The 18,726-nt window shown below is 59.3% G+C and overlaps 3 protein-coding genes across 8 annotated transcripts; 2 read left to right on the forward strand and 1 right to left on the reverse strand.

The window, feature by feature from the left end:
• Positions 1–856: 856 nt before the first annotated feature.
• MRPL43 (mitochondrial ribosomal protein L43) lies at positions 857–1,550 on the reverse strand. Its single transcript, XM_004580240.2, has 3 exons — positions 1,399–1,550; positions 1,215–1,321; positions 857–1,104 (listed from the first exon to the last, which is right to left on the reverse strand). Exons 1-3 carry the CDS (start codon positions 1,527–1,529, stop codon positions 884–886), a joined length of 459 nt encoding a protein of 152 aa, XP_004580297.2. The 5' UTR covers positions 1,530–1,550; the 3' UTR covers positions 857–883.
• Positions 1,551–1,625: 75 nt separating this feature from the next.
• Positions 1,626–6,347, forward strand: TWNK (twinkle mtDNA helicase). The gene is made up of 5 exons (XM_004579952.2): positions 1,626–3,406; positions 3,567–3,807; positions 3,976–4,083; positions 4,366–4,507; positions 5,211–6,347. Exons 1-5 carry the CDS (start codon positions 2,164–2,166, stop codon positions 5,475–5,477), a joined length of 2,001 nt encoding a protein of 666 aa, XP_004580009.2. The 5' UTR covers positions 1,626–2,163; the 3' UTR covers positions 5,478–6,347.
• A 2,556-nt stretch (positions 6,348–8,903) lies between these two features.
• Positions 8,904–18,623, forward strand: LZTS2 (leucine zipper tumor suppressor 2). 6 transcript variants are annotated; one of them, XM_058671929.1, is made up of 6 exons: positions 9,470–9,529; positions 14,455–14,580; positions 14,674–14,904; positions 15,371–16,033; positions 16,417–16,665; positions 17,271–18,623. In XM_058671929.1, the coding sequence occupies exons 2-6, from the start codon at positions 14,497–14,499 to the stop codon at positions 17,952–17,954; spliced, it is 1,911 nt and encodes a 636-aa protein (XP_058527912.1). In that variant the 5' UTR covers positions 9,470–9,529; positions 14,455–14,496; the 3' UTR covers positions 17,955–18,623. The 6 variants fall into 6 exon arrangements, with proteins under 6 accessions (XP_058527908.1, XP_058527912.1, XP_058527909.1 ...); XM_058671928.1 differs by lacking the exon at positions 9,470–9,529 and adding an exon at positions 11,484–12,182; XM_058671925.1 differs by lacking the exon at positions 9,470–9,529 and adding an exon at positions 8,904–9,048 and having other exon boundaries at positions 14,455–14,904.
• The last annotated feature ends 103 nt before the right edge of the window (positions 18,624–18,726 follow it).

Here is an 18,726-nt window from a genome sequence, read left to right on the forward strand (position 1 = left end):
TTATTTCTCAGCTCCTCAGGAATCTCAGAATCCTCCACCCCTAACCCAAGGAATGTCTGCACAAGGGGTTATGTGTGTGTACATTGGGAAGCTGGGCAATACTCCCTCTCAGAGGCCATGGACAGAATTACCACATGACCTCTGACACTAACCACTCTGTCTGCTCCTGGCTTTGGTCTTTTAAGATTTACTTATGTGAAAGATAGACACAAGGAGAAATCAAAAGCTCTTCCCATCTGCCGGTATGGCACATTTTCTCAAATAGCCCAACTGAGGCTGGGCTGGACAGCAGCCCTGGAACTCAATCCAGGTCTCCACATGTATGGCAAGGACCCAAGGACCTGGACCACTCTCTGATGCTTTCCCAGTTAAGTGGGGTAGCCAGGACTGGAACCCAAGTTCAGACAGGATGCCAGGGTCACAGGCAGCTGCTCAACTGGCTGTGCTGCAACACCAGCCCTACACTTCCGGGTTGGAATAAAACATGAGGCTTAAAATATGCATGTTTTGAAGTCAGACCTCAAGTGTGATCTGGGGTATGTTTATGCACCGCACTAAAATCTTCACAAAGGGTCAGAGTCTGTACAAAGTGCCCAGCCCAGACAGCCGCCAAGGAGATGGCAGACAACAGGCCCTGGGTCCATGGATGGAGCAACTTGGCACCATAGCGTCTTCAGGTGCCAGCCTGAAGCCCCTGACAGTGGCTGTGAGCAGCACCAGCATCAATTCAGATTTCAAAAAACAGGGATCCTTTGAAAAACCCTTGAAGTTCTTCACGTCTCCTATTTCAGCAGGCCAATCAGGGACTCCAAGTGAAACGAGAGGCCCAGAGGCCCAGAGGCCCAGAGGCCGAGAGGCCTGCCGTGCTCGCCTGGGGCCATGCTCACTGTGCAGGGTCTTGGACTTCTCGGGGCCGCACCTCCAGCAGGGTGGGCTTGTTGGTGAAGGGGTGCCACTGGCCCTGGATGCTGGGGCTGTCCGTGTGGAAGGGCTTGCGGATGCGGATCACGTCCAAGCCCGACTGGTCGGCTAGCTTCTGCACCAGCGTCGCGATCTCCTCCGCGGACTTGCAGTGCATGCTCTCCTCGCGCACGGCTCCATTCACTGGCAGGAGGAAGCGGGGCAGTGAGGGGCAGCAGGGGGCCTCGTATGGGGAACACGAGGGAGGCTGGCGAGCGGGCCGCCCTCCCACCCACCCCCGGCCCCCAACTCACGGTACTCTGCCACCACTCTCGGGACGTTACAAGGCCGCGAGTTCACATAGATTACGACCCCTGGGTTCCGTCGGGCGAAGTCCGTCACCTCCCGTTCCACGAAATCCCTAAAGGGAACCCCCACAAGGTGAGCCTGGTGACACCCCGAGCCCTCTCCCAGCCGCTCTCCTCTCGCGCGCTGCACCTGGCGCCGCGGGACGATGGCGAGTCGCGGCTGAGCGTGAAGCTGAGCCGCTGCAGCTGCTGCACGTAGCGGCCGAGGCCGTTGTGGAGGACGCTGGTCAAGAAGCGGCTAGCCGTGCCGCGACCCGTCATGGCTAGAGTTGGCAGGTCGCGGAGCCGGTGAGGTCTGGGAAGGACAGGGCGGGATTACGCGCGGAGGCTTCCGGTTCCTGTGGCTTAGGACCTCCGTGCTCAATGAGTTTTGGTTCCGGGGTCAAAGCATACTGGGGACCCACGTTGCGTAAGGAGGGCGTGAGGGGAGAGCGGTACCGCTAGCACGGGCAAGCAGAACTCTGCAGCCCCGCAGTGAAGGCAAGGACACGAGGAGGGCTGAGGTGGGGGCGTCCCTCCACGCCTGGAGTTCTGCCGTTTGGAGTGTGCCGGGTGTGTGTGGGAGGGACCGCGAGCATGAGACGGGCGGCCGGAGAAGGACCCGGAGAATGTGTGGAGGGGTCGTGGATGGGAGAAGATGACAAAGCAACCGTGGCTGTGAGGGCTGGGTAGAGGGTCCCAGAGCTTAGGTAGTGCGAGGAGAAGCGGTGAAGGCACCCCGGTGGTCAGGGAGCCGCTGTAGGAGGACTGAGAAATCTGAGGGGTGAGGGAGCCACGAAGGAGGTACCGGGGTGGTGGACGAGGGAGAAGTGCCCCCAGAGCGAGCAAGCTGTAGTCTGTGGGCTGGGAAAGTTACCCAAACTAGGGATCCAGGACTTTTCCTGCTCCGTCAGCAATGTGGGGCCGCCTCCGAGGGGCATACCCCCTCCGTGTCCTGCTGCCCCTGCGTGGGGAGTGGATGGCTCGGAGGGGCCTGCCACGAAGCTTGGGCCCCGGCCCTCCTCGGCGGCGGTACCGGAAGGAGGCTCTCCCAGCCACCGATGTGCCAGTGTTGCCCATAACCACGACCGAGATCCGCCAGTATTTGCGGACGCGCGGGATCCCCTTCCAGGATGGCCACAGCTGCCTGCGGGCACCAAGCCCTTTTGTGGGGTCCTCGCAGGCCATGGACCAGCCGGGCGCAACCCCTTCCTTCAGCCTCTTCATCGACAAGACCACGGGTCGATTCCTGTGCACCGCCAGCCTGGCAGAGGGCAGCTGGGAAGACTTCCAGGCCAGCGTGGAGGGTAGAGGGGATGGGGCCAGAGAAGGGACCCTGTTGAGTGAGCCCCTGGAGGCTGAGGACAGCGAGGAGGTCCGCAGGATCTGGGACCGAGCGGTCCCTCTCTGGGAGCTGCCAGACCAAGAGGAGGCCCAGCTGACTCGGGTGATGTTCGGCCTTAACAAGGTGACAGATGACACGTTGAGGTGCTTCAGTGTGCGCTACCTACGGCCAGCTCGCAGCCTGGTCTTTCCTTGGTTCTGCCCAGGGGGCTCCGGATTAAGGGGCCTGAAGTTGCTGAGGGCCGAAGGCCAGGGGGATGCGGTGAATTACGTGGAAACCACCATTCCCCGGCCTGGGGCCTACCATAACCTGTTCGGGTTACCACTGATTACTCGCCGCGATGTGGAGGTGGTCCTGACCAGTCGGGAGCTGGACAGCCTGGCCTTGTACCAGTCCACAGGCCTGCCCACCCTAACCCTCCCCCGAGGCACGGCCTGCCTACCACCTGCCCTGCTCCCTTACCTCGAACAATTCCGGCGCATCTTCTTCTGGTTGGGGGATGACCTGCGCTCCTGGGAAGCCGCCAAGCTGTTTTCCCGAAAGCTTAACTCCAAGCGCTGCTCATTAGTGCGGCCTGGGGAGCAGCAGCCCCGACCCCTGGAAGCCCTGAACCGAGGCTTGAATCTTTCTCGAATTCTGCGCACTGCCCTGCCAGCCTGGCACAAGTCCATCGTGTCCTTCCGGCAGCTGCGGGAGGAGGTGCTAGGAGAACTCTCCAACGTGGAGCAGGTGGCTGGTGTCTGCTGGAGCCGCTTTCCAGACCTCAACCGCCTGCTCAAAGGGCATCGGAAGGGCGAGTTGACTGTCTTCACAGGTAATGCCGAGGAGCCACCGCCCAGGGAGGGAAGGAATGATGGCTCAGCGTGCATGGGGGCCGCTGGTGCTGGTAAAAAGGAGACATCTGAGCATCTGTCTGGGGACACATTTCAAATGTGGGATCCTCCTCCTGACACGGGGCTCTGGCCTTGGCACAGGGCCGACTGGCAGCGGGAAAACGACGTTCATCAGTGAGTACGCCCTGGACCTGTGTACACAAGGCGTGAACACGCTGTGGGGCAGCTTCGAGATCAGTAACGTAAGGCTGGCCCGGGTCATGCTCACGCAGTTTGCTGTGGGGCGGCTGGAGGATCAACTGGACAAGTATGACGAGTGGGCTGACCGCTTCGAAGACCTGCCCCTCTACTTCATGACTTTCCACGGGCAGCAGAGCATCAAGTGAGGGCCCTCCACTTTCTTCTCTAGCTCCCCTGTGAACTTCTGGGTCTCCTTAGCCAGGCATTGGGTTTTTCAGAGAATAGGAGGGCGGGTAGTGAGGTAGGCAGCCTTCTGCGGGTGGTACTGTGCCTCTTGTGGACTTAATTTTTCACCTGTCCCTCCTCCCAGGTCTGTGATTGACACAATGCAACACGCAGTCTACGTGTATGATGTATGTCACGTGGTCATCGACAACCTGCAGTTCATGATGGGTCATGAACAGCTGTCCACAGACAGGTGACAACCTCCTCTTACTGAGCCTGATCTCCTTTAAGTCGCTTCCGTGTCTGCTCATGCAGCTGGCCTCTAGCACACTCTCCCACTTCCTGAGATGTGTGCAGGGTGCAGCACTGTATGACAGAGGTATGGGTGTGGCAGCAGGAGGTATGGAGGGACTCCTGAGTGGAGGTCCACAGGGAGCTGGAATGGGCTTGTAGTCGTCTGTGGGGAGATGTGAATGAATCCATGTGTGCGTATTCTGGTCCAAATCAATTCTCTGTGGTGTTGGGGTCGGGGTAGGATTGCAGCTCAGGACTACATCGTCGGGGCCTTTCGGAAGTTCGCCACAGACAATAGCTGCCATGTGACCCTGGTCATTCACCCCCGGAAGGAGGACGATGACAAGGAACTACAGACAGCCTCCATTTTTGGCTCAGCCAAAGTGAGTGGCCTTTAGGGATACCAGGGCTTCAGAGAGCTGGGGGCAGGTGTGAGGGCAAGATGGCAAGTCGCGTTGACTGGAGGGATGTGTGTGTGACAGAGGGGCTACTGTCGGTCAGGGCTGTGGGGCAGAAACACCAAGACAGCGATTGCAGCTCAGAAGGTGAAGAGCAGCCACAGGCAGCACAGGCATTCGGGGGGAAGAGATGACATCTGAATTAGCCTAGGACATCTGGGGACTCTTACAGGAGTCAAGCATGAAGATGAGGATGAGATCAGGCAGACAGTGGGCTTCAGTGAAATCGGTGAGACAGGTAGATGGGAGGACCTTCTGGCAGCAGGACCAACCTGATCCTGGAGTGTCCACTGGTACACTGAGTGGCCCTGAGGTGCCAGGCCTGCACTGGGCCTGGAGCATTCAGGACAAAGAGCACACACTGAGTGCTGTGAGGAGACAGAACTGAAGCTGGGAAAGAAGCATTAAGGTGTGGAAAACAGCTGTACTTTCCTTAAGAGACTCACAAGTGGCCTGTAAGCGTGTGTTCAGGGAACTGAAAGACATGGGGACCCTGGCCTGGCAGCCATGGCGATGCAGGGATCCCTTTCCCCCAGTCTTCCCCTCCTCCCTGCACACTGAAGCTTTCTGACCGCTGTGCTCCTGTGTCTTCTTCTTCCCGCTTTTCCCTCCTGCCCCTGTCCTGCAGGCCAGCCAGGAGGCAGACAATGTTCTGATCTTGCAAGACAGGAAGCTGGTGACCGGGCCAGGGAAACGGTATCTACAGGTGTCCAAGAACCGCTTCGATGGAGACGTGGGTGTTTTCCCGCTTGAGTTCAATAAGAGTTCTCTGACTTTTTCCATCCCCCCGAAGAGCAAGGCCCGGCTCAAGAAAATCAAGGATGACAATGGCCTTGTAGCCAAAAAGTCCTCTTCTGGCAAAAAAGGTGCTGTGACCCAGAGCTCTGAGACTTGAGCCTCAGCCCCCTGGTCCCTACAAGCCAGAGTCCTCCAAGCCAGGGAGGTGAAGGTGGTGTCAAGGTGGCCAGATGGACGGCCTGGGGCGCAGGCTCTGTCTCGGGCCTCTGCCCTGCTGTCCTGAGCTCTGGACCCTCCTCCATTTGGCAGGGTTCTGTAGTGAGAAAATGCAGCTGAACGGATATTTGAGACCTCCCCATGTGCCAGGCTTTGTTTGCAGTCTTGTTTATGCGTCACTGAGAAGATAGATATGGCCTCTGCTCCTGGTGGGGAGACCAGACACGCAGTGAATAAACAGAAAGCAGTTCCAAACAGAGAAAAACACCAGGAAGAAAATGCTAATGCAACAGTGTGCCGGTGGCCTAGTTTAGATTAAGTGATCTGAGCAGGGGCATCTAGCCTGGGGCCTGCAGAACCAGAAAGTGAGTCACATGTGCATGTGGAGAAAGAGATCCAAACAAGGAAGGTCATGGCAGAGCCCTCCAGTGGCGATGACCAAGTTGAGTGGAAGGCAGTGAGGTCAGGCACCTGGAACCTAGATAGAAATGCGGGAGTTCCTGCCCCTTTTGCCCAGGCTTTTGGAGCCAGAGGATGGCATGGTGGGTGTCAAGCCACTCTGCCTCCTGCCGTGTAGAGCCTGGCATGAGGGGAGAACTCAGTAGAATTCGGTCCTGGGCTGCTCAGGGCCTCTGGTGGCAGCTACCTCCCAAGAGACTGCATGGCCACAGAACCTTAGGAGGAAGCTGTGAGCCCACAAAACTTGCCCCTCATTACTGATTCCTTTGTCTGCTGTACCATGCAGCTAGCATTAGAACTTTTTGTAGCATCTTTTCCAATTTTACTGGGGAAAAAAAGATTTTGTCATCAATGCCTTTTTTCTGTGCTTTTTCTTTTTTGTCCACCAGGTGTCTCCCTAGTCTGTAAGGGCTGCCTCTCTGGGTGGCTGGGCCCCTCCAATTGCAGCCTCTTCGCCTAGGGAGTGCAGAATGGAGTGGTGTGTGTGTGTGTGTTCCTACTTCCCTGAGATCTGCATGTGATTCCTCAAAGAGATGTGGGTCCCTGGGCTGTGTGTCCAACCTCTGCCTGACCCGCAGCAGTCCGTGTGATATGAGCCACTCAGCACTTCATGGAAAGTCAGACTGACTCTATCCCCAATCTGCTTTGCTCCCCCATGTCTCTTATGTTAACACAAAGGTACTTGAAACAATTTGCAGAAAGAAGGAGTTAAAAGGGAAATTTACTTGGGTGTAAAATAATTAAATCCATGCCTAGTTTTTTCCTAATATGCATTGCCCATGAACTTTTTTTTAAAGATTTATTTTTACTGGAAAGTCAGATATACAGAGAGGAGGAGAGACAAACAGGAAGATCTTCTGTCCGCTGGTTTGTTCGTAAGTGGCCACAACTGCCAGTGCAGAGCTGATCTGGAGCCAGGAGCTTCTTCCAGTTTGGCCGCACAGGTGCAGGGTCCCAAGGCTTTGGGCTGTCCTGGTCTGCTTTCTCAGGCCACAAGCAGGGAGCTGGATGGGAAGCAGGACCACTGGGACATGTGCTAGGCCCATTTCCTATGAACTTTTTTTTTCCCCATGAACTTTAAAAAGACCCCCTTATGCATATGTTTCAAAATATATTCACATCAGAATAAACATTTTAATTCCATTTCCCATAGGCTTTTTGAAATACCCTTATATGTACTAGCATGCCTGGAAATTGGTTTTTTAAAATGTAAGATGGGTCCAGCATGGTAGCCTAGTGGCTAAATTCCTCGCCTTGCACATGCTGGGATCCCATATGGGTGCCAGTTCTAATTCCAGCAGCCCTGCTTTCCATCCAGCTCCCTGCTTGTGGCCTGGGAAAGCAGTCGAGGATGGCCTGAAGCCTTGGGACTCTGCACCCGCAAGAGAGACCCAGAAGAGACTCTAGGCTCCTGGCTTCAGATTGGCACAGCTCTGTTGTGGCCGCTTGGGGAGTTGAATCAACAGACGGAAGATCTTTCTGTCTCTTTGTATATACAACTTCCCAATAAAAACAAATCTTTTTAAAAAAATATAAAGGCAGGTGTTATGGGGCATCAGGTTAATCTGCTGTTTGGGACACCTGCCCCCTATATCTTGCCACCTCTGTTTCCAATCCATATCGGCTAATGCATTTGGGAAGCAGGAAGTGAGTCCCGCCACCCGTGTGGAGGACCCAGATGGAGTTCCTGGCTCTTAGCTTTGACCTGGCCCCTGCTGCCAGAGTGGCCATTTGGGGAGTAAACCCATGGATGGAGAAGTGCTCTCTGCCTTTGTCATTCTTTCAAATAAGTAATTTTTAAGATTAAAATACAGAACCTAGACCCTATTCTCACCTTCCCAGTCTACAGCAAATCCCAAACGCACACGTACATTTTTAATTCTAGGGGTAAAGGAATCGTTCTCATCTCCCTCTGATGAAGGTCTCAAGTGCTTTGGATTTGTCTGAGTAGTGAAAAGGCAGAGATGTTTGGAAGGATACGGGGAGACCCCTTTGGCAAGGTGGGGGTGGGCTTCCTGCTCCTTGAAGCAGGCTGCCTTGTCAAGGTCTTCCTGGTCTGCTGGGGCTTGGTGTGTGAGAGTTGAACCCTGGAGCTAGCCTGCTGCAAAGCTGTTCTCTGTGGGGGTGGGGGAGCTCTTCCAGGGCCTGCCTCCTTGGGGGTCTCTCCCAGACTGGCTGGAGCCAGGCCTCCCTAATCCTGTAGTAATCATTCCCAGACGGGCCAGCTGCTCTAGGCCTCTTCTAGGGTCTACAACATTGAACCCGAGCCATACCTTCCAGATGCACAATTCCAGATCAGACCCACCCAGGGGGATGCGAGTGCCACAGTCTGTTCTCAGGAAAGCCTTCAGGAACTCCTAGAAGGGGATCTGGGGGAGACAGCACACCGAGATAGACGTGTGCTTTCCTGGCTTGCCACACCCTCCTAGCAGGCACTTCACACAACACGAACCAGAATGACCAGGGGGAGGGGAAGCTAACACCCCCAACTCCTTTCGTAGACACCCACTCCACACAGGAATCCCTGGGGCCTCAAACGCTGGAGGGAGGGTTCTGTGGGAGGTCCTTGGGGGCCAGTGTCCATGTTTTCAGCCGAAGGGGGCTGGAAGGGCTTGGACAAAGCCACATCAAAGTGGCTGCTAAGCTTCTTGGTTCAGAAAGCACCTGGCCAAGACCGCTTGTGTCCCTCCCCATAAAGGGGAGGCCTGGGTCCCCCAGCAGCTTCCTCCCTACTGTTGACAGGTCTGAGGAAAGACTAAACTGGCTGGAATCATCTGCAGCCCACCTAAGCCTGCAAATATTGCCCAAATACCTGCAGACCCCAGACTTCTGCGGCTGCCTACAGCACTTCTTGGAGGCAGGGAGGCAGTCCTTGGTGCCTGCTGCCATGCAGACCGACTTCCTGTTTGTGCCTGTGGGTGGGACTTTATGAGCCTAAGGGGACGCCTAGCCATGGCCTGTGGGGGCCAGCACGGGCAGCCGGCTCGCCTAGCCAAACACCTACTCCAGGGAAGGGCGCCCACGTGGTTCAGCTCCTGCAGCTCTGAACTGAGGTGGGTTTGTGCGTGGGTGGCTGGGTGGGGTGCCTGCGTGAAGCCCTCTGCCTTCCCAGGGGTTTTCCCTTTGTGTGGGGGGGTGGCCTGAGCGTTGCGTTCCTGTGGAGCAGAGGAGGGCGGCAGATCAAGCACTATAGCCAGTTCAGGTACCCAGGTAATTGGCTCTGGTCACACCCTGGCGGCCCATTTCCCAGGGTCGAAAGCCAACCGCAGCGGGCTGTACAGTCAGGGGCCACCGTCCAACTACTGCCTGGCTGGGTACTGGGTCGGCTGTTGAGGGGTGCTGGGTAGACCACTCCCCTCCTTGGGTGGGGGGCGCGGTCTCAGCCGCCCCGCCCCGCTCCACCGGCCGGCCAGGCAGCCTGCCGGCGTCCGGCGTCTGGAACCCGGAGCCGGGAGCCCGGAGCCGGAGCGAGCTGAGGAGGTGGGCGCGCTGGAGCAGGAGACGCCGCTGGAGCGGCGGCGCAGGTGGCGCTGGGTGAGTGGTGACGCGGAGGAGGTGCAGGAACTCCCGCCCTCCGCACCTCGCAGCTCCGGAGCGAACTTTCCGCGGCAGCCGTGAAAGCTGGGAGTTGGGCTGAAAGGAGGGGGTCCCCACTCTGTGGGACGCAGGCGACGAATGCAAACAGGAAAGCAACAGCGGAACTCATATGCAGGGCTCCCCCACGCCTGCACTTAGGGACACACGAGCACACGTGCACTAGGAAAGGACGCGCCTGTGGGTTATGCTAGCAGCTCGTGAGCTGCTCCACCGGCCCGCACGGACCCCCGGCAGTCAGGGCGCCCCGCTGTGGAGGCGGGGGGGGAGGGGGTGGTAGGGAAAAGGGGCTGTCCTTTGACCGCCGACGGGGGCGGGCCGGGTGGGACGCATCCGGAGGTTCCTGCTTCCCGGCCGCCTGCAGGTGAAAGCTAAGACGTAAACAGGCACGTAGCACGTGATTGCTCCGCTGACGAGTGGTCTGTGACTCCCCCTCAACCTGCTCCAACGCTGCCCCTGGAGAAGCCCCCCCACCCCAGCCTAGGTCGAGTTTGCGTGGACCCATGCTTGGCTGGCTTGCTTTCTCCCACCAGAGCTGTGATAACACACCCAGAAAGGGGAGCACACCGCCCCCTGGAGCGGGAATGGGGGCGGGAGGTCGGTGAACTGGAGAACTGGAACCGTGGGCCAGGGCGCTAGGGTTCCATGGATTCCTCGCCCGCTTCTCTCCCTAACAACCTTGGTATCCAGAAGGTATTGGAGAACACCTTGGTGGCCCCAGGACAGTACCCCCATAGCGGAGACCCCAGCTCTGGGAGCACCGGTGTCCATTAGTCCCTGTCATAACGATCCCAAAGCTCATCCAGTCAACAGGGGTAGTCCCTCCCCACCACTGTGTCAATGACCCCTCAGAACCAAAGTGGGCCTGCCTCTTCCCCTCTGGGAAGCAGGGGAGCAGGGGGTGGGCTGCAATCCCAACCCTCCCTCCTTGCCCCACCCCCAGCCCTCCTAGCATGCTGAGCCCAGCTGCTGCCTAAGCTGCAGGCAGGCTGCCAGAAAGGGGAGGGCGCTATCAGGGCACAACCAGCGGAGGGGGTCACCACTGGGGAAGGGGCTCAGGCTGTTCTGGGGAGGCCAAGAGTCTGGGGTGAGCCCGAGGTTGGCCAGGCTGTTTCCCTTTCCAGGGAAAAAGAAAGAAAAACAACCCGTTCCATCGAGCTAAAAATAGAGCGGAGAGCCGGCCAAGGCTGCGGCCTGGAAGGGGGGGATGCTCCTTCCTGGGGCTGAGCCTTCTGGCAGGGAGGATGGGAGAAGGGGGTGCCCTTGCCTAGCCCAGGGACATCAGCTGACCTGGCTAAGTCACAGAGACCCGTAAGGGAAGGTGTGTGAGATGCAAGCCTTGGGAAATGCTGTGTGTCTGTAAGAAGTTGTGGACCTCTTGGAAGCTGTTGACATGTAGGAGAGGAGGTGCCAGGGTCTCAAGTTGTGGTCCAAAACTGTGCATCCACCTGGGTGACACCCAGCAGGTGTGTGTGTGTGTGTGCGCGCACACACTCCTGTGAAGATCCAGGTTGGCCTGGAGGATTAGGGAAAGCAGGATCTGAGAACCACGTGATGTATGAGACTGTGTGATGGTAGATGGCCAGACTGAATGTGGGAAAGGTCGTGTGGGTGTGAAGATTGTTGTTTCCAAGAGGGTGAGGATTTGCCTGTGACCCTAGAAGACACTGGAATGTGGTCTGATGGGAAGCTGGTGTAGGCTTGTGCTTTACGCTTCTACTGGATCGCCCCATTGGTGGTTAAAGGGCAGAGGCCGCCCCTCAATGTGCTTTTTGTTAGCCGACGACTTTCCAAGGGAAGGTTGGGGAGCAGGAGCCGCACCAGGGCAGGCCTGGGCAGGCGGCCTGGAGTCGGGGACACCTCTAGGCTGGTGGGGGGCAATGGGTGTGCTCCCCGAACCGACCGCCAGGTGGCACCGCCATCTCCAAATCCTCGTGCGCCGCCTCCTGCTTGCTTGGAGGGGACGAGGGTAGGGAGGATAGGCAGGGACCCCGCCCCGGCCCCCGACTTGCACAGGGGCGCAGAGCTCTGGCAGCCGAGGAGCAGGCGACAGCTGACCCTCTGCCTCCCCCTCTGGACTCCTGAGGCCGGAGAGTGTCCGGAGAAGGCTTCGATTTATGAAGCGAGGGGGGGAGGGGCCACCGCGCCTTGCCTTGGCCCTTTGTGCTCGAACAATGACCAGCTGCCGCTGGCCCTGGGGCCCCGGCTCGGGTAGGGGGTGACCCAGCCGACCGAGCCGTCCGACACTCAAGTCACCTTGCCTTGGCTAGACGAGTTCCCGGCTCGCTGCCTCGCAGCCCCTGCGTGCGGCCCGGATCATACGCGATTCGTGGGGTGCCTGCGCGCGTGTCCGCGCCCCGAGACGGGGGCGCCCCGAGGCGGGGACGCCCCTCGGACCCCACCCCCGCGTCGTACCGCACCGCCCACTCGGGCCAGGAAGGGGCCGGCCAGGGCCGGGGGGCGCCTGCGAGGCGGAGGCGGAGCCCGGCCGGGTCGGGCCGCTCCGAGTGGCCGCGCGCGGGCTGGAGCCGGGCGGAGCGCCTGTGGAGCGTCGGGGGCGGCCCGGGGCTGAGCATGGAGCAGCGCGGCGGAGGTGAGGGGAGGGCCGGGACCGGGAGGAGACCTGGGGGCGCCTGCAACTTGTACGCGGTGGCGTGCGGAGCAGAGGCGTTTCCCCTCCACTGCCCTGCTGAGGAAAGGTGGTGGTGCGGGGGCAGTGGGGCGAAGGGAGAGGGGAGCGGATGGGGGGGGGTGCCGGCTTCTAGCCTTCGGAATAGGAAATCGGAATCCTAGGCTTGAGCTTGAGTGACTGTTGTTGGAGTTGAGCTGGGAGGGCGACTTTCCCCAACTCTTCAGCCTCCAAAATAGGCCTGTTAGTTCTGGGCCTGCGGCGGAGCCACGGCCTCAGCTCCCCGCCCAGCGAGCACACTGGGGGTGGCGGGGTAGAGGAGGGAGGAGCTGTGCCTGGGTGATCATCCCGGGGAGAGAGCGAGGAGGGGTTCCTTCTGCCCATAGCCACTACGCATTTCTCAAAATGGAGCCTGCACTTGCCCCTCCTTCTCAGTCTGGCTCCAAGAGCGGGAGCCTGGCCGGCTGGCTGGGCCTGACTGACTCCTAAGCCACCTTTGTGTCACTCTGGACCCAAGGCCCCTTGGCTGCTGGAGGCTGGGGGACATGGCACGTTAGGTCAGCCAGCCCAACTCCTTCCTTGGCTGTCTGAGCCCCCGGGCCTCTTCGAGCCTTTGTTCGGAGTTTGGATCTCTTCCCCCAGTGCGCGCCCAACGCCTGCCTTCGGTTTTCACTTCCTGAGGTGGGGAAATGGAGACAGCGGTGTTGGCTGGCATTACCCGCCTACAAGAAGCCCCTCCCTGCCTCACTGTCCTTGGCGCCCGGCCTGCGTGGTGCTGCCGGACCTCTTGCAGACCCGCTTTGCAGTGGGCTGGAGCTTGGGGAGTTGTCAGGCCCCAGCCCTGCAGAAGCCTAGGGTTGCTGCCTTCACCCCTGCAGCTGCCAGCACCTCCTCCTACACTGGGAACCCACAAGCGACCTGGTTCCTGGTGTCTTTTTCACTTGGGTAGAGAGGAAAGGGACAGACTTGCTGGAGTCTTGGCATTAAAAAAGCAAGAAAGCGGGCTGTAGCAAACAGAGGTGCCTCCTACCACTCCCCGCCCTCCAGAGGGTGCCAGCCCCAAGAGGCTGCTGTGCAGGGAATCAGTTGGCCACCCCCTTCCCTCAGGCGCACACCAGCTCACACACACTTCACGTGTTTGTGAGTGAACACATCTCGAACATCATAACACAAACTCATCTGTTAGAGATGCACTTACAACTTTTACATACTTTCTAGCAGTGACTCCATTGCATACTTAAGCATGTGAGGTGGACATAGTCTCACTCGTGTGGGTATTAAATGTGTCCAAGGGCACACACATTTGCACACATACACACACATATGCAGAGGCACACTGCACTCACTCTGCTGCTCCTAGGCATGGAGTTCCACATTGCACACATTCCCACTCTGGTGAAATGCTCTGGCCACCTTCTGGCCACCACTCGACATGATGACTTCAGCATATGCCTAAGTCCCCAGCAGCTTCGGCAGGATTGGGAGGGAGTTCCGGCTGGAAGCCCGCTCTTCCCTTCCAGGAAGGAGAGGGCGAGGGTAGGGAGGCGGAGCCCTCTTGCCTGGGATCAGGGAAGTGTGGGCTTGGAGAAGCTGCCAGAGGTGATGAGGACCCGTGGTGTCTGCCTCCTTCAAGGCTCCTCTCAGGATGTACCAGGCTTGGTGGTGGGCAGGGCCCGGGATCCTGACTGCTGTGGAGAGGCTGTGGTTGTCATAGAGACAAGCAAGGCCTCAGCCACCTCTGGGAGGCAGGAGACCCCTTGAGGGCACCTGTGTGTGGCCTGAGGGCTGCAGGCTTCTTGCTTGGTTGTCTCCACCCTTGCCGCCTGTCTGTCTGGGAGAAACTGAGGCCAAGTAGGGAGAGCAGGGCCCTGCCTGGCTTTAGCTCTTTGTTCCCTAATTACTGTCTGAGTTACTGGTTGTGTCCCTAAGATTGCTTCTGCCCAGACTGCCCTGTAATGAGGCCAGTTGTCCCAGGGGACTGGGCACCAGTGCCGGGTGCTGGTGCAGAGGGCATCTCTTGTGACCTGAGCCCTGGCCTCCACTGCTGAGTTACCCTGCAACAGCTCCCTGTCCCTCCATTCCCTTACCACCTCCACTGGATGGGCTCAGTCTTGGGACCTAGAGGGTATCAAGCTTGGTCTGGATGGGGGAAGCGGGCAGCAGAGGGTCTCAAGGACTTGTGTAGTCGGAGGGTCGGGGAGAATGGGGGTCTCTGATCCCACTGCCCTGTTGGCAGGTTGCTCTGGAGGCCCTTGGCCAGGCCTGAGCTCTCCTCGCCATGGCCATTGTACACACACTACCAGTGCCCCTGGAGGCTGCGCCTGAAGCCGCCACCGCCCCCCAAGCTCCAGCCATGGGCAGCGTGAGTAGCCTCATCTCTGGCCGGCCCTGCCCTGGGGGAGCTGCTCCACCCCGCCACCATGGCCCCCCAGGGCCCACCTTCTTCCGCCAGCAGGATGGGCTGCTCCGGGGCAGCTATGAGGCTCAGGAGCCACTGTGCCCAGCCGTGCCTCCCAGGAAGACCGTGCCAGCCACCACCTTCACCTACATCAATGAGGACTTCCGGACTGAGTCACCTCCCAGCCCAAGCAGTGACGGCGAGGATGCCCGAGAGCAGCGGGCACGCAATGCCCATCTCCGTGGGCCCCCACCAAAGCTCATTCCCGTCTCTGGAAAGTTGGAGAAGGTGAGTTCCAATCCTGCCTTGGGAACCTGGGTGGGGTCCGGAGCTGTCCCTACTCCCAGCACCTGGGAGCCTGGCAGAGCTGCGGATTTCTACATCTCTCATGGCCAGGCAGTAGGTCAGCCTCCCAGGGTTGTTAGGAGTAACTCAGGTAATGTCAAGTGCAGGGCAGCGCCTAGCAGGTGTGTGGCCAGTGTGTTGTCTGAAAAGCCATCACACTGCTGCCCGTGTGGCTCTGGGTGAGGCCTTTAGCCATGTGGGGCCCCTGGTTGCTCATGCGGCCTTGGAGGGTGGCAGTAAGGTTGGCAGCGGTGATGAGGAAGGAACCTGCCAAGGCACTTGATGTGAAGTGGACACTTGGAAGGCCTGCATGGCAGGCCCTGCTGTCAGAAATGCATGGGGGACATTGGAGAGTGGGATGAGGGCTTTGCAATATCATGCACCAGGGTCACTTGGTGCCTGTTTTCAGAACATGGAGAAAATCCTGATCCGCCCAACAGCCTTCAAGCCAGTGCTGCCCAAACCTCGAGGGGCGCCGTCCCTGCCCAGCTTCCTGGGGCCACGGGCTGCTGGGCTGTCTGGGAGCCAAGGCAGCCTGACACAACTGTTTGGTGGCCCTGCTTCCTGCTCCTCCTCCTCCTCGTCCTCTTCGGCTGCCGACAAACCCCTGGCCCTGAGCGGCTGGGCCAGTGGCTGCCCATCAGGAACGCTGTCTGACTCTGGCCGAAACTCACTGTCCAGCCTGCCCACCTACAGCACCGGGGGTGCTGAGCCAGCTGCCAGCTCACCGGGCGGGCACCTGTCCTCCCATGGCCTTGCCCGGGGAGCACTGCCTGGGCCAGCCCGGGGGGCCCCTGCTGGGCCCTCTCACTCGGACAGTGGCCGGTCCTCCTCCAGCAAGAGCACAGGCTCTCTGGGAGGTCGTGTGGCCGGGGGGCTCTTGGGCAGCGGGGCCCGGGCCTCCCCTGACAGCAGCTCCTGTGGTGAACGCTCCCCTCCGCCCCTGCCACCTCCACCCCCTTCGGACGAGGCTCTGCTGCACTGTGTTCTGGAAGGAAAGCTCCGTGACCGGGGGGCAGAGCTGCAGCAGCTGCGGGACAGCCTGGATGAAGGAGACGTGACCGGGTGCCAGGTGTGGCCAGTAGCAGAATGGGGCCCCGGGGGTAGTGGGGCTGTTCAAGGGCCTGGGAATGGGCTGGGAGTTAGACAGCTGCAATGAGGCTCCTTAAGCTTCCAGAACTGTGAGGTCTCTCTGAATGGGGATTGCTCTGGTTTTGTGGAGGTAATTAAGTAAGGCGAGGAGTAGAAAGTGCCTGCCACCTAATACGTGTGGCTTGTTACTGTACTGTTACTATAGTGGTCATCTCTGTTGGCATGGAGTTCTCTGTCATGGTTGATGTCATCACTGCTGTGGTTTAGTGCTGCTCTGAGCAGTCAGCTGATGGGGAGCTGGGAGCGCCGTCGCTCATTACTTGGGGGACCCACTAAGACCCAGTTCTGCCTGCTCACCCACAGGTGCTGGAGGAGCGGCAGCGACCGCGACCCTGGGAGCGGGAGGCCCAGGCACAGCAAGCCGCCCAGCGGGCCCAGCGGGCACAGCAGCTGCTGCAGCTGCAGGTGTTCCAGCTGCAGCAGGAGAAGCGGCAGCTGCAGGATGACTTTGCACAGCTGCTGCAGGAGCGGGAGCAGCTGGAGCGGCGCTGTGCCACCTTCGAACGGGAGCAGCGGGAGCTCGGGCCACGCCTCGAGGAGACCAAGTGGGAGGTGGGCCCAGCAGCGAGGGCAGGGTGGGAGCGCCAGGAACAGAGCCTCTTAGTCGGCCACTTGCAGAGGGCCTGCCCTTCCTTGCTGTGAAGTGGAGGATCCCTCCACAACACATATACACACCATGTTCCCTTCTGGGTCGGTGGGTGGGGGGTCTCTTGGCTGGTCTAGTGTCTGTATAGCCAGCAGTCGTCCCATTCCACTGTCTGCCCTGTGCGGTCAGTACTGCTGGCCTACCCATCTTACAGATGAGGTAAATGAGACCCAGCAAGGTTAGGAGTAACACATGGCAGTAAACTGGAGGACAAGAGAGTCTGGCTCTGACGGCCTGTCCTCTTCCCCAAGCCACGGGAGAGCCTCTCACCAGCAGTGCTGCTGCTGCCCAGTCCCAGGTTAGGTGGTACTGCCGTGTTGTCTCCCTGATGACTTCAATGCAGGAGACAGGTCCAGGATACAGTCCTCTGCAGCAGCTGCTTTTCAGCTGTCTGACCTTGGACACATCTGTGTAAAATAGGGTCATGACTGGAACTTCCCTCACAGTACTCAGTGTGTTGTCACTGCAAGAGAACCTTTCTCACTGCCTCTCCTGACCACCCCCACCCTAGGTATGCCAGAAGTCGGGCGAGATCTCTCTGCTGAAGCAACAACTGAAGGAATCTCAGGCAGAGCTGGTGCAGAAAGGCAGCGAGCTGGTAGCCCTGCGGGTGGCACTGCGGGAGGCCCGGGCTGCGCTGCGGGTCAGTGAGGGCCGGGCACGGGGCCTGCAGGAGGCGGCCCGGGCACGAGAGTTGGAGTTGGAGACCTGCTCCCAGGAGCTTCAGCGGCACCGCATGGAAGCCGAGCGGCTGCGGGAGAAGGCTGGGCAGCTGGACGCCGAGGCAGCTGGACTCCGGGAGCTCCCTGCGCCATCTGCTGCCGCTGACCCCTTCCTGCTGGCAGAGAGCGATGAGGCCAAGGTGCAGCGGGCGGCAGCCGGTGTCGGGGGCAGCCTGCGGGCACAGGTTGAGCGGCTACGTGCAGAGCTGCAGCGGGAACGACGGCGTGGAGAGGAGCAGCGGGACAGCTTCGATGGGGAGCGGCTGGCCTGGCAGGCGGAGAAGGAGCAGGTGATCCGCTACCAGAAGCAACTGCAGCACAACTACATCCAGATGTGCCGGCGTAACCGGCAGCTGGAGCAGGAGCTACAACAGCTCAGCCTGGAGCTGGAGGCCCGGGAGCTGGCTGACCTGGGTTTGGCCGAGCCGGCCCCCTGCATCTGCCTGGAGGAGATCACAGCCACTGAGATCTAGGGCTCAGGGCATCCCGCTGTGCAGGGGCCATCACCACAGATCACTCAGGCTCCAGGGTCCACTGAGGCTCCCCATGACAGAGGACCCCAGAGCTGCCCTCTCCCTCCAGTCCCAGCCTCTGGGCCTCTGCCAAGCCCTCGCCTGGCCCTGGGACTTGGAGGAGCCAAGTCAGACCCCTCAAGGGTCCCTGTGTCCACTGTCACTCGGAGCTCCCATTCACTCTATCCCTGTCACTCCCTAACCGCTGTCAGTGCCACTGCCAACACTTTTGACCCCAGATGCCCACCAGCCCACCCTAGCCAGAGGGCCTAGAGGGGAAGGAGTCCCTCATCTCCACTTTCTCCCCACTCCCCCGAAGCCAGAGAGAGCCAGATGGTGCCAGCTGCTCCAGATGTGCCTGCCCCGACCCTACCCGGTGCTAGGGGACAGGGCTGGTACTGGGATCCGACTCCCAGGTTCCAGCCCTATTGCCCCCTACTCGGGGAAGGGGGCTGAAGCCAGACCAAAGGAAGAACCCAGAAATGTCTTGTTTATTTGTGTTTGTGACCAAGCAGTCCCTTCCCCACACCCAGGTTTATGGTCTCATTTTCACATGTATATTTTTCACACTGTAAATTTCTTGTACAAACCCAAAGAAAAAAATTAAAATTTTTTTTGTTTTGTTTTTTTAAAAGGAACGAACTAGATACATATGTACTTGCCGGGGGAAGTCGTTTGACCCTCTATCCTGGCAGCTCTATCCTAGTTCCTCCCCTACCCACAAGCGCACTTA

This window comes from Ochotona princeps, chromosome 13 (genome assembly GCF_030435755.1).
Source record: "Ochotona princeps isolate mOchPri1 chromosome 13, mOchPri1.hap1, whole genome shotgun sequence".
Taxonomy (NCBI): domain Eukaryota; kingdom Metazoa; phylum Chordata; class Mammalia; order Lagomorpha; family Ochotonidae; genus Ochotona; species Ochotona princeps.